Here is a 25,632-nt window from a genome sequence, read left to right as displayed (position 1 = left end):
ACAAAAGACAGCTTCAGGCTGGTGGAGGCACTGAGATCCAGCATGAACAAGCTCGGGGAGACCTGATCTGAAGGAGAGGAGGCCAGAGGAGAAGCTGTAGGGCAGCCTAGCAGCTGCCTGAGCACACAGGGATGGATATCAGGCAGCTTCAGAAGTAGTAGCAAGAAGTGCTGCAGGAGTGTCCCTGCCGCACACATGCTCCCTGACAGATAAACCACACGTGGTAAATCCTTTACTTCCTGTGCCAAGCCCCTGTTCAAAGGCAATGCAAATTTTGACTGCTTATCCTTCCACTGCTTGACTTCATTTGCAACACGTTTTGTTTTGTGGTCCCCTTTCTAACTTCAGCTACGCTGCACCTGTTCAACCACAGAGCCTACTCTCTCCTCCCACCTCTCTGGAAAGCACAAAATAATAGTGTGCCATACACACCCTGTCTTTTTCAAGAGGTGTACTTTTTCAACTGATTGCATGACAGTTCAAAGCCACTGGATTTCCCGTGGTGCGAGCCGTGCCACCAGGTATTCCCCCCATGGTGACCTTTCAGCGGCCAGGGGCAGAGAATCTGTGCACCCTGAGACAATACTTCAGCTTTCTTCAAGGGGGTCAAGGTTCCTGGGAACCAGGGAGATGCATGTCCTTCACAGGGCTGAGGAGGACAGGTTCATTCCTCCAGTGTAATTGCCGGTCCTTCCTTCCAACTTAAGTGAGGTTGAGGACAAAGATACTCACCTATAGCCTCTAAAACCAAGAAACACTGTTTATAGTGTGAGCTCTCTGCAAGTTTTCATCTCTACACATCCACAGCTCACCAGCACCTGTCTTGCTTTTAACAAGAATCTCTTTTTTTCAACTGATAAAGCTGCAAGGCCAAATTATAGAAGGTCCAGAGTAAGCACAGATGCCCCCAATTACAACCAGTTGCTCGCAGTATGCTGGGGAACACCTCTCTTCCAAAGCTTTCCATAATTTTATCCAGAAATCACATCCTTTTACAGAAGAGGGCTTGTTTTCACTGGACCCTTGATGGAAGAGGCACATGTCTCTATAAACTTGCAGACACAGTGCTGTCAGCTTCATAAGGGTGATGGCAACTGCTCTCACAAATATTGCCGCTGCCATAGCTGTGTTCCTGCACTGTAGGTGAACACCAATAGTCCAGAACCTGAGGAAAATTGCTTCTCTTCAAGGGAACTACAGAAATATGAGGCTTGCAAGACAGCAAGATTTTATAAGCTTAGACTTGTTTCATGTTTAACATGAGTTAAATGCCAATAATTGAGTTAAACAGGACTAAATCCCTAGTCCTAACTTCTAATTTGACAAACCAAGCAAACTTGCAAAAGAATGCCCATTCTGTGACCCATTCTGGCTGTAAGGAAATCTATCCCCTCTCTTTAGTAATAGCACTCTTTGAATTCCAGTGGTGCTCATGTAAACATCCCATCAAATGAGCTTGTCTCTACTCTTGTTAGCTCATGGTTTAAAGGAGTAAAGCAAGGTCTTTAGATTTGTAAGGAAAATAAGTGACACACCTTATCTGGACTAAAATTATTAGTGTTATTAGGCTGAGTTGCAAATACAAGTTACAAGTTGCTATTCAGTAAGTAAATTATTTTGATATTTATACGTGACTGAGTATTCCCTCCAAATACATCTTTTATGGAGTCACATTTCAAAAGCAGAATTTCACATTTATTGCTAGTTTTAGTGCAGAGGTTTAGGCTGCTATGTTTTGTAAGAGAGAAGGCACTACCCTTTGAAGACCAAAAGTGACTGTTTAGTAAAAGCTATGAACCAAAGCAGCCTATGCAGCTACTGCTGTTAAGTTTGAAGAATTATTTTTAGCTGAGACAGCATGACAGGAACACACCCAGTCATAATTTAAGCTTCAAAGTGATGAAGAAGTCATTCTGCCCCTATCTGAAGTTAAGCTGGAAAGGACAGTGTTCTGCAAGGTCCAATTATTTTGTACCTACTGCGGTACTTTGCAGGAGGCATATACTTCTTTATTGAGGAACTATGGTTATGCATTTAATTCATTAGTGAAAGACATGAAAAATACAAAAGTACACACACAAACAAAAATACAGTGGGTAAATAGCACAAAGTGAATTTAGTATACCCCTCACAGAAATCTTAGGGTTCTGTTCACTGATTGTTGCTTCACCTAGGATGAGAAACTGAATAGGCTTTATCCTTAGTTGTGTAAACATTCCTGCATGTAGTAACTACTTCAGAGCACACAAAAGAGAGAGATGTGATGTCTGTTTAAAGAAAGAAAAAGCATTTCCATTCTGAGTCAGAGATGTGAAAGCTTCAAATTCAGATTTCTTTTTTCAAAAAAAAAAAAAAAAAAAGGAAAAAAGCATAAGTAGATGGTTTCTAAGTATAATTAACATAATTTTTGTTTCTGGTGTGTAATGTCATCTGAAGAGAAAAAAAAAATCAGACTTTGTCCACAGTCTTTCAACTAAGTCTGCATTCTCTTTTCTGCATAAAATGCAGAAAAACATGCACAATCTTTATGATAAAAAATATCATTGTAACAGATGAAAAAAACTGTGGTCAAAAAAAAAAAGCACACTGAAGTCCTAAACCTCCCCTGGGCAGTGCGATTCATGCATACAAAAGATCCAGGACTTGAACACTATGCACTTGGCTTCAAGGAGTACAAAACAATCTACACCCCTCATATCCTACAGCAATAGTGTAGACAAATAGCTGTTCATTCTACAGTAAAAAAAAAAGAAAACAGACAAGAAAAACTACAATTTAGATATGCCAAACTTAAGTTGGACTCCTACCCCTTCATTCTGCCAATCTAAAAAAATTTGTATTGCCTCCTTCTGTTGAAGCAGCAGGAGTATGTTCCTCTGAGCACTTGTGGTAGAGGCAGAAGGAGCCTGAGAGCTCAAGGAGAAGGAGCCCGTGACTCCCTCAGAGCACTGACTGCTCTTTAGGCTAGTCGCACAAAAGGCTGACAGCATCCATCTACACCAAGCAACACAGTGGATGGCTTGACATATATCTAGCTTTCTTTGATGTCTTGATGATAGGAGCAGAGGGGAAAAGTGAGGGAGGATCACCATAATGCAGAGCTGGACTGATGGTGCACTCCATCAGAACAAGCCTGCAGTAATGTTCAAGTCTGTATCCCAAAGAAAACAAAACAAAATTCACCTTCACAGGGACCATTTCTGCTATCCAAATCAGCAACTTTGTGCAGTTCTTCCTCTTTCCTTCTGAAAATCCACCTTCACGTATTACCCACAACATCCCGTGTGCCAGTTGCATTCCCAATACTTGTGATTTATGTTCACAGGGTTTCCTTACATAGGTATTCTGAAGATAACAGTCACAAAACAGCCTGCTACTTCAGGCTTCTGCTTTGCTTTTGCAAGCAAAACAAGAAACCCTCTTCAGGGCATGATTGGGAAAGAGTACTTCGTATAAGAAATAGGCGGCCACATGTGGAATGCGAGGACCAAAGCTCAGTATAAACATTGCTTCAGTCACTATCACTGCCTCTGCTGCTCAGTGATTGAGACGGATGTCTTATCCCAGTCATGCAAAAAACAGTCACCTTTCCTCATAGAAACATACAAATATGACTATACAAAACATATACTATGTTAGCTTCTTCCACTGGAAGGACACGGCTTTCTTCAAAAAGTATAAAGTTGTTACAGGTATTTAACTAAAAAAGACATTACTCACAGAAAATGTAAGTATTTTCTCTTATATTCTGAATACTCAAAACTTTCATTAAGCAGTAGAAATTTCAGCCGTGCAAAAACTACCAGCTTTGCCCTTGGAGAAAAGATTTTAAAAAGAAAAAATAAGTTTTATAAGAAAGCAAATTCTCTTGCTCCAGAAAGTACATGTAACCTTTTCTTTATGAAAATGAGAGTTAATTGAGAATGGACTGAATCTTCCCTATTTGATCAATGCAGCAAAGATAAAACACCAGAAATACTTGCAATTCTTTCCACATCTGCTTCAGGCTATTTTGGCTGTTGAATTTATATACTCTAATTATTTTGTGCATTAAATACCATAAATATCCCTGTTGATTTGTGATCTATTTGTGGGTTCCAAGATACAGCTGCACTTCACTTGGTTGAGAGGACATTCTGTGAGCAGGACTTGTACACCAATTCACTTCATGGACAATCATTACTATTTACAGATAAATCAAGTGATGCTAACAGCTCTTCTCTGTGAAACAGTTCAAGTTTGTGTCTGTACCTATACCTAAGAGTACCTTTGTAGGAGAGAGGAAGAACATTTACATATTATTCATCTCAAAGCCAAATAAACAATCCTTCCGTTTCATGAGTAAGGAACTTCCCAGTCCCTTCGCAACACACAAAATATCTTTGCAAGCAAAAAAAAAATCCTAGCAATTTCTTCAGAGATAATAGATTTCTCTTGAAAGCAGTACACAAGATTAATAAAAACACTTTCCTTGTAAACTCCCTCCCTAGATTAGCTTAACCTATTGTATACATAGCACAGCATTAAGCATTTCTACATTTTGTGCATGCCTTTAGGGTTCTGTTGGTAGCTGCATCTGCGTATTTTGTTTGACTGGCATGCACACAATGAGTGTTGTTTAGTACATCAGAAAGAGAAGAAATAGTACTAAAGAGTAAGACAGAACTCGTAAAAAGACAATCATGCAAGTTACATTCACCTACCTGTACTAGTGCGATATGTGCCTGTGTGTGCTGGTTGCAGAGGGTCCCCCTGACTCTGGCTGAGACTCCTCATAGGGGGCTTCTGATAAACTCTGTCTTCGTAAATAGGATCTATATGATGTTCTGGAGACTGTAGTGCCCTTAACTCGGAGCCAAGGTGGCTGTGCTGGCTGCTGTAAGATGCCCGAGACCCAGCTGCAAATAGATTTAAGAGACATTTAGGAGATAGGGGGAAAAACGTGGCAAATGCAGAATATGACTTTGAAAATTTTACTTGAAAGTCGCAATTAAACACCACCACCCCGTTTTCCCCCCAAAAAGGTTTTCAACATACAAACAGAAACAGCATGCAATGCCAGCAGCACCTCCAGTTGCTTTAGTCACATCATCCAGCTGCCTATATCTACCCCAAAACCTCATTTCTTTCTATGAAACTATTGATATTAGAGAGAGGGGCAGAGATCATGAAAGGCCGCTAAAAAAGTCCCACACAGATACATGGGCAGAAGGAGATGTTCCTAATCCAAGAATGCTTCAGTCCAAAGGCAACCACAGAAGAATCAAGAATGAGGGAGAAGAGAGAGTCGGAACTAGCTTCGAGTGTTATGTTCATATCTCAAGATCTACAAATGAAATAAAAGCTAATGAGCAGATGTAGTTGTATGAAGGCTGACCTTTTCACAGATTCACTGGAAGTACAATAGAACAGTTGAGCCTTATCAGCACTCTGTCCTTAAGTGTTTAAAAAAATCATATTTCTAAGACTCTACAACTTAAATCCTCTGAGGATGAATAAACTAAACATGCCATCTGGAAAACATATTGCAAGGATGCCTTTTGTTTTCCCCTCCCTCTAATAACGGGATTGACTATTAAAATATTTTCAACTGTTATAAATAGTTGAAAAATAGTATTTTCTATTATGACATTAAAAAAGAGACTTGAATATTTCTAGCTGTGATTAGTCTTGTCACTTGAATCGTTTTGGCACGTTAGGAACACAGATAATTCGGTTCTGTGGTCAGTTTTCAAGATTCCCAAGGATAATCATGGGGAAGACATACAAACGTTACACATTTCAAAGGCAAGAAGTAGGCCACCACGCAAGCAACACCTGACAAAGTTGGGTCTACACCACAACATGGTAGCATGCTATTTAAATATTTAGAAAAGCCTTCAGAGATACAACTACCACATCCCTTTCTGATAATCCTATGAGATTAAAATCCTGGATGCAGGCTTCTACCAGCTCATCTTGTGCTGCTCACAGACAACTTATGTAGGCATGCCTGCTGAAAATCTCTATCACATTCATTGTATCTCCACAGTGGTTTTGTTGCATAAGCAAACAATAAATACTTCTAAAACGCAAAGCAAAGATATAAAGAGATGTATGATATCAACATAGAATAGAAATGAGAAGGATACATGAAATTATTTAAACCTTAATACAAATTGTCTGGAGGAAAAAGAATAATTTCTTCTATTTCTTTCTTTCTAATCAGCATGTGCCATATTCAGGATTTATTCCAAAGTTTTCCACATACATGCATGTTTTAAGTGGAATACCTTATTTGCATTTTTTTCCCTTCAAACATTTTTTCAGACTGAGTTGCCATCAGCACACTACTGCAACCAATTCTGTTGTTGCCCTTACGGGAAAGCCTGCCAAGAACCTGAACAATATATTTTACCTAGAACAACTGCAATTATCCAGGATGTTGATATTACTCTTGAAGAATTAAATTCTCCCTGGTCCACATTTTCAAATACTCTCTAACCCTTGCACCTTTGTAACTGATACTCAGAAAAGCTCTGCCAAAGTCTAGCAACCCTCAGAGTGGCCTAAAATATAGCCCACTTTCATAACACCCAAATTTTTGCATGACCTGCTTTCACTGTGTACTCGGTCCAATCTGTATTTAGGGAAATTACATGGGAAAAAAAATGATGGCAGCATTTCAGAGGTTCAACAGTGCATTAGCAAACCAGGCTTGCTGCAGAATAAAGAATTATACCTCCTTTTATAGGTATGACTTTTGTCCATTTAGAAATTAACAATCTCTTTGAAGCAATAGATTTCATTATATTCTTGCTTGCAGAAAACTGAAAGATTTTTTCCCCACTGATTTTTGTGGCAGTATAACCCAAATATTAACATGCTGTCAAACATTATGCTATGTTTATGCTCTGGTGAGGTGAGCTTGTTTCAGCCTCTTCCATACTCTACCAACAGTCCTAAATCCGCAAGTGCTAAATGCTGGTCTATTTTAAAAACCACCACAGTAGTTGATTTGCATACTGCGCACACTACTAGGACTAGAACATCGTTGTACTAAACAGTAAACATATGTATAACCAGAGACACTTCTTGCCCAGAACACTTTACAGTTCAAGCAAACAAGACAAGGAAGACAGGACAAACAGTAAAAGAAAACCCGTGTAACTTGCACATTCTCCCTGTTACATTTCAGGGAGACAAAGATTTCAACAGATGATTAAAATATTTTCATTTTAGAAACATAAACGCTCTCAGATCTCCAATATTAAGACTATTAGAACATGAGCCATTCCAGTATTCTTCTCTTTGTATTATGAGATCATTACCGAAACGGGTACATTTGTCATCTTGTGGCACAAACTTTTTCCTTAGACATACTTCTTAGCAGCTTCAAAGTTGATATGACTAACTGTGCATGTGTCTTTGAATAATTTTTGTGTTAAACATTCGTTAACTCACAGAGAATGGTAAAATAAAACTACTCTAAGTAAATAAGCACTTTTTAAAACAAGTCCCTTGAACACAATTAGCTTCAAGCAGAAACTAATGCTTTTCTACGGGTCTCACTAAGCAATTTTAATGTACAATTTCAAAATAATCAGACATCATTACTTAAAAAAAAATACTAGCACCCTTAAAAGTTCTTAAATTTTGTTTAAAGCAATATATAAAAAGATAGAACATCACAATCATTTTTAACGTTTCTATTAACTTGCTATTTCTAAAGCTGGAATAGCTAGCTTTGTTTTCAATTAAAATGCCTTTTCTATTGCTCTGTCAATTCTTACACATTAATTTATTCAAGTCTAAACTTAGGAGCGACAGATTATACTGCACATTTTATTTAAATATTAAAATGACTAACCAACAGCCATCGGGAGAGAGGAGACAGTTGTGTCTGTTGCCGATACTGTATCACATTCAGTAAAGATTGGATTGATTACTTTCTGAAAAGCTAACATGCAATTACAATTGATATCAACAAGATACTTGTTTTTTCATACTATTAAAGAAAAAAGGTGCGTGAGATGTATTTCAGTCGGCTGCATCCCACCTTGTCTATACAGTCAGCCCCCCTCTACCACATCCTGCTGCTACTACAGAGGGCATTGGAAAGATGGTTAGGATAATCGATCAAAACCAAGACTGTGAACTTGGAGAATTGATGCCACTGAGAAAGGGACAGGCATAACATGCCTCCTGCCTGCACCTGGGTTAGCAGCAAATGGCTACATCCTTTACTGCCTGAAGCTGAGTGGATCTGCACTGTTTGCTTCAAAACAACTTGCATTCGTTCAGTCTACGGCTTGCAGAGGTCCAGAAAAGCAACAAGGTCAGAATGGAAATGCAGAAATCAATATACTACCAGGAAGTCATAAACAATGGATTACCAACGCCCGTTAGCATTCTCACATTCAAGGAGGCTCGTTGCACTCAGAAGTTGCTTCCCTAAACCTAAAGCTGTCAACAAAGGCATTGCTCACCCCAAACCGTGCTTGCCCAAACCCCACTTTCACCAGCCACCATCCCTTCACCCCACCACTCTGGGTTTCTTGAAACCAAAGCAGTGATGTTCACCAAGCCCACATGCACCTCTCACACATCTACTGCAAACAGAATCATCCCCCTCCCTAGCCAGCCCACCCCAAAAAGCAACACCATTTTGCCCTTGGGAGAGTACAAGGCACAGAGCCAGTTCAAGACACGTCTATGTGCAAGTCCAAAGACAACTCATTATTACATTTACAGTTCTGCAAACTGTTAATTATAGATGATGCATTTAGCATGAGAGTAGACACAATTCCTATGATCATGGTTCTGAAGTGTTTTATTTTCCTCCCTTCACGATTAAAAAACAAAACAGAAGCACTGAGAAGAAGAAAACTATTATTTGAGGGCTAAAAAACAAACAAACAAAACAATTCCTTAAACAGTCCAATCTTTAGTCTGAAAAAGACTGAAGAAATATTTGATTGCAATGCAGGAGATCCATCACAACGGCAAGTATTGGAGAAGACTCAATGGCTCTAAAAAGAGCTGCAAGAGAAAACAGAAACAAAGCAGACAAGTCTTAAAAAACAAAACTGTATATTTGTTTTCTAAACAGAAATTGATTAACCATAAGAATGGAAAAGAGAGTCTTCTCTGCTTTCTGAAGTCTTCAAAATAAGACTGACACTAAGTGGGAAGCATCTTGTGTTTTCCACAAGTTTTACTGAATGAAGCTATCACATTCCTAGAAGTTTTGCTCTCTTCCAAGGTGATAATAGAAAGAAGCTAGGAAAAGTGCAATTCTATCTACTGGACCAAAGAGAATCTCCACCCTTTATTCTTAAAAATAAAAATAATAAAAAATAATAAAAAAGTCCCCACTAGATGAAGATTGCCATATTATTCAGTAATATGGGGGATATGATTGCTTTCCAGGATTTTTTTTTTTTGACAAAAATCTCACTTTCCACTAGAAGAAAAATATTATAATCAGTTAAGCGTAACATGAGAGAGATATACAAAATAATCCGTAATTGCTTATTCAGAGTTTGTGCAAGCTGTCATGGAAATCAGTACAATAGACATATTTAAATGACACTGTTAATCTGACAGTTTAGGTCAATACAGTAAACCACCACACTGGCAGCATTTTTCATTTTAATAAGCTAGGGCCATTAAAACTATTCAAATTAATGGATACACAGGCATTTATATATGCATTAATAAACCCTGCACAGTTTTTATTTGTGCCACTTGTGACAGCCTTTGCAATGAGTCACCCTGCCTTGCTGGTGCCCTATGGAGCCCTATGAATTCATGACACTTTGAACATCTCCAAGAGCGAAGCACACAGCACTGCCCTCCTCACCAGGATTTCAGAGCTCATTAGAATTATGAAATACACAAGCAACCAGCTCAACGTGAAGAAAGTCATCCAGATTTGACCAGATAAACTATTCAGCCCCTCATTTTGAAATCTGCCAAAACAGTCTTGAATGGTACTGTTAAGCACTGTCTCCTTATATATGTAACACAGGAACATCACTAATGAGATATGAGCTGAGGGTGAAGCTCAATATCCATTATATTACAAGAAGGAACACTTATCAGCGGCGTGTTTACATCATTTAATCTAACATGGTTACAACCCCACTCATTTCAACACATTTTCTCTCTGGCTACTTCAGGCTCTAAGTATCAAACTTGGATTTTGAGCACACTACAAGGCAAAGCACTCAGGAGATTTGATTTCTTAGCAAAGAGGATTGACCATCCACAATTGCCTGTATAGATTTTTCATTTCAAATGTAATGACAACATCGCTCATTTAATTTGCAATGAGTTTTTCTTAGATTACAAGTGAAAAAATACACAATAATGATGCTAACACATGATGCTAACATTGCAACAGGCTCATCCTTGAGATAGCTATGAGACTGCAGGCACAGAAGCTGCAGGAGAAGTGCAGCGTTTTTTGTGGCTTTGGCATGCCACATGCTTTGCAGAGGACAGAAAGAAGTGAAGTGAGGCATAGCTTCATTCAGAAAAAGCAACGTGAGAAAGAGGATATAAACAGTGGGATTTCTGCTCTGAACTTGTAAGTAAGAAGATCTATTTTATAGACACTAAACTGCTCTAGTTTACGTATAAAGAAGCTGATGTGAAGCCAAGTGCAAAATTAGAGAGAACTGAGGGGATAGGAGAGGAAAGAAATCAAACATTTTTAACAGGAATTTTGGTATAAACACTGACCTTTTTCTCCAGAAATGTATGTAAAAACCTCTCCAGAGTGCTCGTCTAATAACAAGCATCTTCTCCTTATACCATCGGAAAAGGACAGTACAGCTTACAACAAATGCTACTGTACCTACATCAAGAAATACACTCAGAAGCCAGGTCTATGCCAGTACTGTGTGATGAAAAGCAAGGTACCAAGGAGAAAACAAATCTAACCCAAGTACTGAAAGTGAATACGAATCGTCAAGACGTGACAGATGGTTACATTAACCAGTAGGACAGGACAGGCCATATGGCAGAACCAGCTAACGCACACCTCGGGTGCATCAGTTTGTGCCCCCGGCATACCAATAATCTGCGCTAACCAGAACCAAAATAGACTCTGGAGTGAACTCCTTTTAATTTGGGCTTAGCTTTCTCTCATCTGTTGTGGTTTTATGCACACACTATATATTGATTTGGGTCTCAAGTTTTTGTTTGTTTTTTACCCAAATGTTGAAATACAGATTAACTAGCAGAAGTTCAGAATTAAACTAATTTTTGTCTTTACACTCTTTTTCCATTCTCCTTACACTACTCTGTTCATGACTCAGGCATATTCATATAAATAAAGAAGGAAATAATACCATCACTGAGTTGATTGATTATGTATGATGCCTTTCAATGCACATCAAACACTGGGTGTCCACAAATAATATGGGTGTGTTACTCTTGCATCCACAGCTCGTACTATTTTTTTGTTGTTGTTTTGGTGATGATCTCCCATGTGCTAAAACATAAAAGCCCTGAAAATTGGAAGAACATACTTGCTACACTTTTTGGTATCTTAGACTGTTTTTCCTCATGCTTTCTATTTAAAAGATTAAACTGTAATATGATGAATGGTCTGAGGTGCTTCTTGTAAACTATCTTTGCACCACCAAACCTATTAGCAGTTTCACTGCCGGGATATTGTCGCATTCAGCAGTACGGTTCACACCCTGGAACTTCCCAGACACAATTTACCCATTATCCAGATTAAGGGTCTTAGGAAAGTCTCCTCAAGAGATTGTCTTTGGCTGCTTAAAGGACACCACAAAATCAGCCCATGACCTAGGGTTAGTGTTTTTCCCATCATTGCTAAAAATAAAGAAAGGTAGCAAAAAAAAACCCTATACTTTTGAGTGTAATAAAATAATCTCTAAAATAATGTGATAAGTTTACTATGTCTTAGAAGAAATCTCAGCATAATTTTTATCCCACTTAAACTAGTTTTTAAACCAAGAGTTGAAGTTAATTACATTTTAAAGTGCATTTAAAAGAGAAACAAATATTTTCTTAATTTTTTAATGCTTACTTTTTAGTCATGCAATGTGCTTTTGCTGCCAAGTTATGGTTATCAATAGCCATACTAAAAGCCAATAACCATAAATTCATTTTAAATTGTACATTAGTATAAATCTAGGTGGAAACAAAAAACAACAACAAAAAACATGTATGTTTCCTCACAAGCATTTTCTTTTTCCTGCCACTGTCCTCATTCTGTTGAAAAGCATTCACCTGCTTAAAACATTTTATCAAAACTAAAGTGTTAGTGGGAAAAAAAAAAAAGTAGTGTGACTGGGTGCAAAGAGATAAGAGGCAAAGATAGCCAGGAAGAAACAGCAGATTAAATGTGACAGACAAGTTCAGGGAGATAATTCCCATTTCATTTCTGATCCAGAGAACTGTCACTGAAGAAAACAGAAAACAAAAACTCCCCCAAACCAACCACTACCATACAGCAACAATTTGCCTTCATCAAGGCAGAATGTGAAAGACAAAGATAATACACCTTTTTTTTTTTTTTTTTCCTTTAAATTATTAGCTGCATGATCACATTGGGTGTTTTCTTCCCCTCCCTTCTCTTAAGCTCTGCCTCTTCCCTTCCCCCTCAGCCCTGCCAAATTCATAGGAAAGGGGAAAGAAGCACTGGAAGAGGCAGCGCTCCACAGCCAGAATCCCCATTTTCGACATGCAGCATTAGGGCGATGCCCGGCCTGCGCTGCTCGGGGGGCTCGCCACTGCCTCATGACAACCAGAAACCAACACCAAGCCTCTGTGCCGGAAGACATCTCTGAAGTTTTGCTTGACTTCTGCACCAGCTAGAAATGAAAATTTGTTAATTCCAAAATTTTAACTGTAAAAGCTTGTGGCACTTCACAATCTCTATGGCAAAGCAGGTGCTGGGGCAATACATTCAGAGTACTTGGTGAGATGCAGAATAAATATTCAGAAATAAACACTCTACGGGATATTTTACAATGGTTAATACGTCTTTTTTTTGTAAACCAAGGAGAGGAACAGTGAGCCTGTAACCCTCAGGCAAGGCCTGCCTTCCTCCCTGAGGCTCCAGGCCTCACGGAGGCAGACATGGATATCCCAGCAGCAGCAGTGCAGGCTGCACACCCCCAAACCCACAGACCTTTGTAGGGCGAGAAACCACTTCCAGCACCCAGCATGATGTGCTAAAAAGGCACTGCTGCCTCCACCAAGGAAAATAGGGGAGCCTGCTTCTGCGCTGGCTCCCCGCCACGCACCCAGCAGGATGGACACCCAGAGCTTAGACCAAACTAGACTGGGAAGACTCCAACTGGCATAGAAAATGTGTTGATTAAGGAATGCACTTTGCAAATCACTGATTCTGAAGGGGAAATGTCACCGTGTAACACTTCGGTAAGGGTAACACCAGAAAACAAAACTCCCTGAGGTATTGAAGCGTCAACTCTATCCAACTACACAATACTCCTCTACTGGCCTTTGCTGAATTTCTGATCTAATCATACTGGCACTCCTGCTTGTTCAGTTTCAGCAAGTAGTTTTCCTGCTAACAGTGAAAATGCAAAGAAACCGTTCCAATGAATCCCAACCATGCATCCTTCTTTTAAGAAAATATTGTTCTCTGTTGAATATTGCACATACTTCTTTGGCAAGCATTACGTTCCAGACTCTGATACACGCAGCTGAAATCCAAGACACCACACTTGGGAGTTGCTCACAGAAAAAAAAAAAAATGTTTGCAACTTATCTTCTGTAATTCCTTTTACAATGAGACTGCATATTATTAGATGTGCGAGTAATATTAACTTCTGGAGATTTAATCTGTAACACTTTGTACTCAAACTTGCATTTCACCAAGAGAATGGAAAATAACATCAGATAGCATTTGTTCTTTTAAGTAAAGTCACCTTTGATAGAATATTAAACACTTCCTCCTCCCAGCAGCCTTCTCATCCTCAGCAGGCATTTGCTAATTCACTAAGACCCCAGGTGTAGGTCTGTGACATTCCAGGGGAAATGGGTCTATTATCTCTGTCTTTCTTTCAATGCCACATTCAAGAAAGAGTAGATCTCTGGATATTCTGTAATACACTGCGTACTCATCAAGTTTTCAATCATCTATTTGAGACTTATTGCATTTAAAATACAAGAGTGAAAACATGAAGGTTTTATTAAATGTACAAATAATCAGTTTGAATACAGTCTAACTAAATTCTTTACTTACGCTTGTAAAAAGTTTAGCCCACTGATTATCCACTTTTACAATTATGGCTTTTTGTTCAACAGATTGTTATAGTATTATTCAAGATTTTTTCAGGTTGTTCCCATTACATATGTATCGAGACCTCTGCTAGAACACTTAAAAGTAATCTCCTATTTTTAAAATCATTATAATCTACAGCAATTCTAACAGGTTTTCTGTGAATAAGAGAAATGCTAAATGTAGTGTTGAAGAAAAGAAGTAGCGCTGATACTGAGACCATGAGGGACTTAAAGACTTGAGCAAAGTTTAAACTGGAGTAATTGCTGCACAGTTCATATACAATGGAGTTCTCTTTTAATCCATTATGCTTATTAATAGAGCAATTAAACAGTAATAGTAAGCTTTTAGTTTCAAACAGCAAAGAACTCAAAAAAAAAAAAAGTCGTATGTGAACCCTTCCAAAATAACCAACAAACAAAAAATAAAATGTACGGTTACATATTTTTGTTTGCTTGTTTTCCCCAGGAGCTTATTTGAAACAGAGACAAAAGGACACACTCCCCTTCCCTTCCGGGGCCCCTCCCCCCCCCCCCCCCCCCCCCCAAAAAAAAAAAAAAAAAAAAGTAAAAGGGGGCTTTGCAGTGTGTTGTTAATCTCACAGATTCAGATTTTCCCTAAAAGCACAGAAAGGAAAGGAGTAAGCTGTGAGAGTCCTGTAAATCCAAGGCCAAGCTAAGAAGAAACGGAGGTGACAAATGCTGCAAGGGACAAATGCTGACAGGTCACCAGCAAAAAGAAGGCAGGCTTAAAGTTAAAAAAAAAAACATAAGGAAGGTGTTTGCAGTAGGTATAACAATAGTTTTTGACAAACCATTGGAGGGATTCAGCTTCAAGGAGGACTTTAACAGTGGTTTCATTTGAATGACAAGATGCACTGTAGTCCAAAGGTGACAGACACTTGAGGGATTTTGAACTGTCCTGCAATTAGTTCATGGTTATTCATAAATGCAAACCAACATCGTTTGCATATCAAATGGATGCCTTCCTTACCTGTGAAACCAATACTTCCGTGATCATACAACTGCCAAATGAAGACATTTGCATTAAGTTTGGCCCAATTTTACAAAAGCAGTCTGAATCTTACTGCAAGACAGAGAAAAGCAGCAACTTGCATGATATGCTTCAGAGAAGCAGAGATTTGGGGCTAAAATAGTAATTCCCAGATACTCAGGATGGGATGTTAAGCCAGGCAGGACACAAGTTAGACCACTTTGAAGACGACTGTTCAGTTACTTTCAGCATTAGCTTCAGATTATTGTCAAATGCAGCTCAAGGTGCAACACAGACAGAAACTCCAACTTCAGATGGAAAGAAATGCCAAGTTTTTACAAATAAGCTTTGAAGCTTGGTCAGAAACCAGAAAAAGTGCAATCACGACTCTAGAGCCGCTCTATCTTCAACGTGGCTACCACTTTCAACTCTTCAAGGGAAAACTGAAGAACATTCACAATCTTTGAGGTAGCTAATACAAACCAAACATCACGGCTAGTTAGTCAAAGCCCTAACAGCAAAGCCTGCTGTGCAAAAACATGCCACTGATGTGTTACTTTGTGCCTCCACACCCTCTTTGGTCAGGTGCTACTTCCCCAAATGCCAGCAGGGCCTTGACTGATCTTTGAAAAAAGACTGGCAAATCCTTCATGAAATTACTAATTCTTACCAGGATTAATTAGTTTTGATGTACAGCCTCCGTTTACTAATTTTAACTATACAAGCTAACAGCTGTTCTTAAGAAAAAGGAAGGCACAAAGTCAGACTTCTTAATTTCTTGAGCACTCAGACAAACTAGTTTAGAACAGAAGTCTGGAAAGAATCTTTCTTGAACACAGAGGCTCACAGTTGTGCAGTCCTTACCATACTTAACACTCCCAAGTTTTGCTTGTTACATGATAAGGCCATGAAATATTCTGTTGTGTTTCTAAGATAGGTGGCTGAGGCATACTGTAGACAAGCAGGTCACTCAGGTCTTCACCACTCATTTTTTCAGCCAAAGATCCCTGATCCGTAACCAGCTATTAGTTGTGCTATCAGCTCAGCTCCAGTTCTGCTCCTTCCTCCTGATCTGGGAAATTCTTTCTATACAGGATTTATCTTTCTTTGTTCAGAAAATGCTTCCTAAGATCACATTATCCAGAAGTTTCCTTGGCATATTCCTGGGTTTTGTGCCAAGATAAAAAACTTAAAAAATATTTTTCAAGTGGCCCAAAGAGTTCTTCTTGCAGAACGTTATTAGTAACATGTTTCCTTTCCACTAATTTTATTTTCAAAATGACACGCTGGCACTTCTCCTGTGACCAGGTCCTTGCCCAGCTCCATTCTTTCAAGAATATCCACCTTCTCCAGCTTAACTAAGTATTTCCCAAGTGGCACTACAGAAAATGCGTACTCACAGTTCTGGTAGAAAACAGAACCAGATCAGATATAATCTAAGAACAGGTCAGGGAGCAGGTTATTCTAACACAGTCCGGCTTTGGTGAACTCATGTTGCAAATTACTCCATTAACCATTCACCTTCTTGTCTTGTATTATCCTTTGAATCAGCTTTTGTTGTAATGTATAACAAAGCACTGTGATTAGCTGGTCTGTAATTGTTCTTTTATTTCATCCTCCCTTTCTCCCGTGCATATTAGCTCCCAGCACATGCAAGGCTGTCTCCCTCCACCTTCTCTGCCTCCCCTTCCTCCCAGAAACATCAGAAAGGATCCAACTCACCCTCCACTGCAAATCACACTCCTAGGGCTTCAATACAAAGACTTTGAAGAGCTTCTGGCACCTTCTGGTGAGCAGACTCAAATATATCTGCGTCCCTGCTGAACTAGGGGGACTCGGGGAAGGCCCCTGTGAGAAGGATTCCTTTTACTCTCCAGTCACAGGAATCCTGTTGCAGCATCAGAAGGCCAGAGCTCCTTCTCCATCCTTGGTTTCCTCCCAGGCAGCACTGTTTAAGCCCAAGGATAGCTTTAGTCGTATGATCAAAAGGTTTTACTGCCTGAGAGCAGCACAGCTGGCTATCTGATAAAAGGAATGGGCTCACACCTGGGCTGCAGGGGGAGGATAAGGGGCCACAAAGCAAGTTATAGACATACAATGTGTGAGAGGGAGAGAAGTATGAAAAAGGGTCTGCAAGATTTTCCTCAGATAAATGAGGGTTGCCTGAGACTCCTAGCTACTTGTATTAAAATATGGCACTTTTCTATTCTTCACTTATACACTACAAGTTGCTACTTGATGTACTTATTATTAAAATCTATGTCACCCAACTGGCAGTTTCATATGCCTTGCCTTATAATTGTAAGATTAGTCATCACTTGGTCCTCCTGATTTCAGCATATTAAATTCTGACTTTTGCTTCTACCCACTTACGATAATACACAGTTCCATGAATTCATTATCATTAGACAGTCTCCCTCTGCCCTCTCTAATACCACTCCTATTAGAAACAAAAAGTATTCTGTCTGCTCTAAGTCCATACCCAGGTGATCTTCAAGTTCGACCCCACTATTACAGCAAAATTGCCTCTTATCTCCCACAGCTGCTCACTGGGAGAATTTGGTCCAGTGCAGTTTCTGGCAGCCACCACAGGCAGCTAAAACACTCCCCACAAGCCCTGCAAACATTTTGCATCTCAGCACAGGCAAATGCAGACGCCCTCCCACCCAGGTTTTGTCCTTAAGCGAAAGGAACCTTCCTCATTTCCCCAGCCTGCAATCTTCCTACCATAATTAACCACTTTAACTTTTGATTACAAGCACCTGCATTGTTTTAAAGCTGGAGTGTGCAGAGAACCAAAAGCCGATAGATATCCCAGCAAACGAGTGGTTATGCTACTGGCTAGCTCTGCGCTGACTTTCCAGATCTCACCTACCCTGTCTACTGTAGACAATTTGTGCACTACAACAGCCAGAAATGATTAAGTTTTCCACTAAAATAATAATGAAGATGTGTGTGTGTGTGTCCTCCCTTCCCTTAAATACCTAAATAAAGATTTCTGATACTATTTATTGAAGCTTTCACAATGAACATTTCCAGGCTATTGTGTAATGCCTCGCAATGAGATTCCAGACCATGAGGAGGCCACAGCTCACGGCTGTGCTCCCTTGGGCCATTGCACAAGCAAGACTCTGATTTACACCACACAGCACAAGCAAGTATTTGCACTGATGCCCCAAAAGCCTGAGTACCAGAAATTGGAGTTCAAGGAGACCTTCCCCTTGCTTAATGCTCCCTATACCCTGTACCAGGGCTCCTTTCTACACTCAGCAAACTATCTAAGGCCAAAGATATCCGGGAGGGCCCAAATCACATACCTGACAACTAAGAGGCAGCCCGCTATGCAGGGACACCATCCAGGCCCAAGGGACAAAGCAGTAGTCACAGACAGGTCCAGGCAAGACTCAGCCCCAGCAGCATGGCCTCAAGTCTGGGCTGATCACAGTCCCTGATACCCCAACTGTTTCCTGTACACTCAAACCTAAAAATAATATGGCTGAACATAAGCAAGAAAAGGCTCTATGAATTAGTGTCAACACTGGCAACGAGTTTTCATACTGCTAAACAAAAGTTCCATAAAGGCAGGTTTCCAAAACAGTGCTCTCCAGCTTAATATAATTTTGTGGGATTTCAGTAGCCAAGAAAAAAAGACAAAAGGGTTCCACATCCTTGGATGAAGCGGCTCTCTGCTACAGACACTGACTCTTCTCTGCTAGCTTTTTGCCAAGTCCTTCCCATACTTCTTTTCAGCAGGTAAACAAGCACAGGCTGTTGAAATTCTACTCTGATGCTTAAGAAATTCCTGCAGGTGGCTTGCAGGCTTACGAACAGCACTTGAATCCAGCATTATGGGTGAACTGCAAAAGTTCGGGACCAGAGGCCAGAAACTGCATGCCAGGTTGTGTGTTTACAAGCAACAGTGAAGGCCTCAGTGCTCATCTGAAGCATCTTTGCTGTTGCATTCACCTAGAAATCCAGGAACAGCCACTGACACTCAGTTTCCCACGTTCAGTTAAACTGTCATAATTTCCTATCAGTTGGATCTCCTTTCAAAAACACTGTAAACTGGTTTTCTTCACCTAAGGGCTTGTTATTTCGAAATACTTAATTGTTTTCTTACCCCTCTGAAAGACCGTCAGGAAGATCAGCCAAACAATTTACCGTATCAAGAAAAGGAAGCGAAGGGACAGGTTATAGCCAGGATGCAAATTTAGACATATCCATGATGTTTACTCACACAGGAAGTCAAAGCTCAAGTTCTTTAGCTCAAAGACATACCCACGGAAATGGTGCCTCTTTATTTCGTTCAGTCAATTATGCCTCTCCTTAATTACATGCAAACTAGATTTGAAAGACACAGGAACAAAAACTATGGCAATAACAAGATATTTCCAAGACATCCACTTCTGCTTTATTGCTGAAGACTCACCATTTCGGGTATCTTGTTCAAAGTGGACTTGAGCACTATGGTAACTGTTTTAGTTGAAACAATTGATAACGTAATTATCACTGAAGGAATAGGTGGAAGTAGAACTAGTGGCAAAGGAAAAGCAAAGTGAATACTGAGATGTGTTTTTGTATCAGTTGAGAGTCTAGCATCAGCACTTCTAACCTCCAGGTTACAATGAGGAAAAAAAAAAAAACAACAACAGGGTCACAAGGTTATCAAATTATAAAACTCTGGTTAGTGTCTGGAATATTACTGGATGCCTCAAGTTCTTTTGCTTTGCTTTTTTTCTCTGAAAGAAAGAGTCTCAAAACAAGAATACAAGGAGGAAAAAAAAAATCCTGGGACTACACTGTCTGTCCCAGAACAAAAGGGCATTAACGGTGTTGTCATATGTAAAGGCTCTGACAGGCAGATGTAGGAATTTTCCAGCTAATAAAAACAAACAGAACGTAGGAAAAAAACATCAATAGAAAACTATTTTGATTAGAATTAATGAAGCAATTTTGTTCTCCCTATGAAAGACATACTTACAATATTCTGTAAAAATAAAAGAAAAATAGTTAAGGGAAACAAGTGAGTGTCCTTTTTGTTATCATCAATCACAGTGATAGCCCGTCTCATTGTTTAGCTTAAAGACAAAAAAAAAAAAAAAAAAAAAAGGAAAGAATTGCCTTCCTTACTTGTCCATGGAAGACTGTTACTAGCTCAGCCCTACACCTAACAAAGTCATTTCAAAGCACAAGGAACTTTTAATTCTGGGGTTTTAGATCCACTTTGGCATAGCTCTTGGGGTTAACACTTAGCTTGCACCTTCACTATTTATAATGCTCTTCTCAAAAGCCGAATGATGATGCACATGGTGAAGTCTTGCCTGCATTTGCAAACGTTGGTGGGAATTTGGTTTCGAGGCAGTCTAAAAGAAAATAATACTTTCACATAGTTTAAAGCCCTTGAAGAGGCTGATTTTAACTCAGGTTAGGTCTAACTGATTCTAACACTAACTCTGCTAGAAGAGTTGTTTGTTCCCCAGGTGGAGGTATGAAAGAAGGGGGTGGCTGCATGTATGCTCACAAGCATTAATTCTAGCACAAATGCACAGCACAGTGTGATTTACCAGAGAATTTTTAACACTTGACTAGATATTTTTTTGTTAAGATGGCGATGAGCCAACAATATCTAGATGATTTGATATTTTCACACAATTGAAAGGAAATCTAAATCCAGGCTAGTGGTAATGTCAGTTATCCCATACGCAGTCACATAAGCTGATCTGTTCTGTGCCCCTATGATTACACACCAAAATGCTAAAACTTGTCAACACTCACCATTAAATAGCAGCCCTGCCATACATCTCAGCAGGGAAGCAGGTTCAACATGTCACATGCAATGAAAAGCATACAGAAGGAGAAAGGGCAAACGAAGGTTCCCAGCAAATAGGGAGAAGAGTGAGACAAGACAGATGAAGGAGCAGAAGGAACCAGTTTAGACCCTGATAAACTTAGAACTCTTTGCACTATAAAGAGTAAAAAGCTTATTTTTATATTAACCTGTGCCACATTTTTATAAGCCAGTGTTACTGTAATACTAATACAACACATGCACACAGTCCCACTTCAGAAAGGACAAATTACTTCTCTTTCTGATTTTACAGAGACCCGAAAGAAGATTCTGCTTGCCAACAACGTGAGACTGAGCACTGAAGTTTTAATAAGTGGCATCAGGAGTGTCTAAGGCATGCTTCAGTTCTTGTTTGTAACATGGGATAATTACACATAGAGTGGCCACATAATATTCTTATCACCTAACACTATACAAAGTGATGCACATCAAGCCGCATTTCTTAAACCTAACTTTTCAGGACAGCTGAGAAAGTATGATGTACTAGTCTTCAGACATTTTTTTTTCCCCCTTTAGCTTTTAAGGGCAACTTGTAATAAAGCAATGCATAAAATCACTTTCCACTGTCTTCTGTGCCCTTAATCTTCCTTTAGATGGCTGAAAAGGCAGGGGCAGCTCTGCAACCCCCACCACATAACCTGAGGCTCAAACTGCCTCAGCAACACCCTTTCATTGCCTCCTCTCCCTCTGGTCCTCAGCAAACCTCTTCAGATCGTGCATCTGATTCTTGCGAGCAGGAGATGCTTCAGAGGAGCCAGCACCTGTGCACTGCCCTGCCTATTGAAAGAGTTCCCCTGTGTTTCTGTCGCCGTCTGCCCTGCGTGATCCGTATCGTTGCTTGAACTGTCAGCAGAGTAAGCTTCGGAACAGCACAGATCGGAAAGCTACTGCCAAAACTGCACTTGCAGTTCAGAGCAGTGAAGCAGCTAGACCAACAATAAGCACAGCAATTGCACAGTCCCGAGAACCACTACATACACACACGCTATGCATACACGTGCACACTTGGCAGCGGCAACAGCTGGAGTGTAACTAGACTGAAACCCCTTTCCGAGGACGTTTCTAGGGTTACTTGGCTAAAACTGAGTCACTGCATGCTTTTGCATGCCTCATTTTAAATTCAAGATGCAGTCTATAAATTGCCATTTTGATAATTTCAAGTTGTTTTATAACCTAGTTCATAGGAGACCATTATACATGATGCCATCTCTTCAATTAGGTCTTACACAGTTTCAGTTTTGGGCAATCTGGGCTTGTACTGAACATTTTCAGTTACAACATTAAGAAATGGTAATCATATCTGAGGGTCTTCTGTTAGACACCCAGCCCTAGCACTGACGCCGTTCTGTTTGTTAGCACCTTGAGACACAGAGGCATTCATGAACCAGACAGCTCCTGTAGGATTTTTTTACATCATGCCAAAAAATAAAACAAATGCATTATTTGTATTCCCAGTAATTACTACAGATATTTATTTTTTCTTCTTGGGGATTAAAATAAATATCTATTTTTTTGAGTAACATCATCCCTGCAATGACACATACATACCAATGCAAGTTTGCATTAATCACAGAAGGCAAACCATTAATCAGTGCAATGTGACAACCATTCTCCACTCCTCCTCCTCCTCCTCCCTCAAAGAAAAACTATCTTGGGATGTAGCGAACAAGCAGCAAAAATCCCATTTATTGAACACTAGCCTTTCAACATACACTTGCTTGCTCTCGCTCTCAAGGGGCTTGATTTCTAATGCAATGATTGGAAAACATCTGCAGCAACATTCTTTACCGACAGCTCAAATACAAAACCTGTTGTGAGCAAAAATCCTTATAGAAAGAAAAAAGAAAAAAGAAAAAAAAAACACAAAGATTGCCTTAGTAGTATCCGTAACATCTGATCCAGGCTAACTCTGAAGCATACATTAATTTTAAGACTCTAAGTAGTCCATTGACTCCAGTGAATCCAGTAAAAATCCAGAAGATTAGTCAAGCACTTAACACTGTTAGCAGATGTATAACTGCTTGAATGGTTGGCAGGCCACAATGAACATGCTACAGAATGTTAATGGAAAATAATGGCAGTGGGTACACAATAGGGAACTTTTGCAAAAGAATGGGTCATGTGATAGAGATCCTTCCAAGGACTACTTGAAAGGCATGTCACCACTGTGGGAAGAAGAAAAACAAAACCCAAACGACAACAACAACAAAAACCAACAGTATTTACTAACAGCGTTGCTTCCACATATTTATTTTTTTAAGTGGCAACACTATTTCTGCATGGCTATCACCCAATTGTCCAGTTGTAGGATTTTCCATTTGTTATAAAATAAGAGACTGAGATTTTGCATATATTCAACACAAATCCCTAGGAGACACAGTGACTCAGATGCTCACTATGTCTGTTCAAAATGGCACAACACTCAGAAAAGTTCTGTTGTTTTTCAAACTTAATATCAAGTTCAGATAGTCATTCACTATTCCCCCCTCATATTAAGATCCCCGCAAAATACATCAGCCATTTCCTAAATGCATACATCCATCAGCTTTTTTTTTTCACCCAGCCCTTACATCAATCACGAGCAACTCCTCACGATAGGTCCTAAAAAGAGGCAGGGAGGGAAGTACCGACGTCATGCAAGACGCAGAAGTCTATCAAAAGCTTTTATTTGAAAGCAACCTAAGAAAATCAACGCCAGTTTCTTAATTGAAGTAGCAAACCCCACGTATGACGACTATTGGCCATACAACCTAAAACAGTCCAAGTCCATGTTGTGACTTGGGTCCAGTGTAGGACAAACAGCTTCTCTGCCACTGAAGCACTTTGGGGTGGTTATGATGGGGCCTTAGGCCCTACTGAACACGTTTTCCTCCAGCTAGCATCACAGGGTTAACGGTGCAATGCTATAAAAGACGCCTCCAAAAGAGAAAAACCCAGTACAATACAAATTCCAGTGCTAAAAGTAAATGAAGGAAACAGGGACTGTGCCTGACAGAAACTTCCATGGGCAAAGACGTCTATCCTAGAACAAAGATAAGGAGAATCAGGGGAATGCTGGTGGTAGATACCCACAGGTGTACAAGTTTTACGTTTAATGACATTGAGACTGAGAGCTCCCCCCATACCTATCAAGACTCAAACAACTGTTATAGCATGCTGTTGCGAAACTCCCCAAAATATACAGTCTTTGGGAATTCTACGTTTTCGCTTTATTCTGCAAAGGCAGTACTTAACAGCTGTGGTCAACAGCATCTCTTCTCTGTGACTACAAGGGGACGAAGTTATACTAATAATGCTGCTAAATTAAACACGTGGTAATTTGAGAAGGGCTTAATGAATATTTGACAACAGGAGTGATCAAACTGTGTTGCGGCACCGGTCAGTGATGCTGTCCTCTTACACGTCTGAACTTTAAGAATGGTGTTACATTAAAAAAAAGTTTTCCAACCCAGGTCCCCACCTTTTAAATAGGAAGAAAAATCAGTACTTCTTCCAATGACATAAATTAAGAGTGTATTTGATTATCAGTTAGTTGAACCTGTATTTTTAGGCGTCTGAGAGGGGAACTCTGTGAGTGCTGGAGCAGAGGATGGAGGACGACGGTCGAAAGGAGACGAGCAGAGCCTTTAACTCCGGCAAGAAAGTTGAGTACCTGCCTGATAAACACAGCCGACCCCCTTAACGCATCCTATTTATCTCCCAGTCTATTTATGTCAGGGAAGAGAACATGCGAGCATAGCAGCTGTTACTATAGCAATGAAACTGGAAATTTTGCGAACACCAAAAAAAGAAAAAAAAAGGAAAAGAAAAAAGAAAAAAAAAAAAACACCACCGCCGGAGGATGCTCAGTTTAGCAGAGGGGCCGAGCAGCGGTCCCTCACTTGCAGGAGCTGCTCAAACTCCGGGGCTGCGGAGAGATCAGACGTGTTAGCAGCCCGGCCCCGGGGGGCGAGCTTCCCGGGGGGGTCCCCAAAATGCCGCCCGTGCCCGGGGGGGCGAGGGTGGAGGCGGCCAGGGGAGCCCGAAGCGCTGCCGGGGAGGGGAGGGAAGGGGGGGAAAGGGGAAAAGGGGAGGAAAGGGGAGGAAAGGGGCCGTGCCCCCCGCTCGCCCCCAGCCCCCCGCTTACCTGCGAGGGAGCCGGGTCTCTGCAGGGTGGCGGTGGCGAAGAGCTCCTGGGAGTGCTTGGCGTACGGGTCGGCGGCGTGAACCAGCCGCTTGGTGGGCGACAGAGTGGCGTAAGTGCCGATGGCGGAGCTTAACTGGTGGATAGGAGAGGAGGAGGAAACGTTAGAGCGGGCGGCGGGCGGGGAGCTCGCTCGGACGGCGGCCGCCGGCGGTCCGGCCGCGGAGGAGACGACGGCGGCGGCGACGTCGAGGGGCGAGCCGGTGGCGCCGGAGGGCTCGGCCGGGCGGCGGGGGGCCTGCCGCGGGGAGGAGGAGGAGGAGGAGGAGGAGGAGAGGCGCTGCGCCGAGCCGGAGGCGGCGCCCTCGGCGGCGGCGGCGGCAGCGGCGGCGGGGC

The 25,632-nt window shown here is 40.7% G+C and overlaps 1 protein-coding gene across 9 annotated transcripts in view; it reads right to left on the bottom strand.

Moving 5' to 3' along the window:
* The window catches only part of CTNND2 (catenin delta 2), a 647,710-nt gene that overhangs the window by 251,349 nt on the left and 370,729 nt on the right, over positions 1 to 25,632 (bottom strand). For all 9 annotated transcript variants that reach the window (XR_004748506.1, XM_035318757.1, XM_035318750.1 and 6 more), the window contains 2 exons: positions 25,240 to 25,372; positions 4,704 to 4,898 (listed from right to left, as the gene is read on the bottom strand). Coding sequence is in view for 8 of the 9 variants with exons in the window: in XM_035318757.1 (XP_035174648.1) it covers positions 4,704 to 4,898; positions 25,240 to 25,372 (328 nt within the window). In the remaining variant the exon portion in view is untranslated. The remainder of the gene's footprint in view (positions 1 to 4,703; positions 4,899 to 25,239; positions 25,373 to 25,632) is intronic.

The sequence above is a fragment of the Oxyura jamaicensis genome, chromosome 2 (genome assembly GCF_011077185.1).
Source record: "Oxyura jamaicensis isolate SHBP4307 breed ruddy duck chromosome 2, BPBGC_Ojam_1.0, whole genome shotgun sequence".
Lineage (NCBI taxonomy): Eukaryota > Metazoa > Chordata > Aves > Anseriformes > Anatidae > Oxyura > Oxyura jamaicensis.
This window is presented reverse-complemented; position numbering and strand designations above follow the sequence as displayed.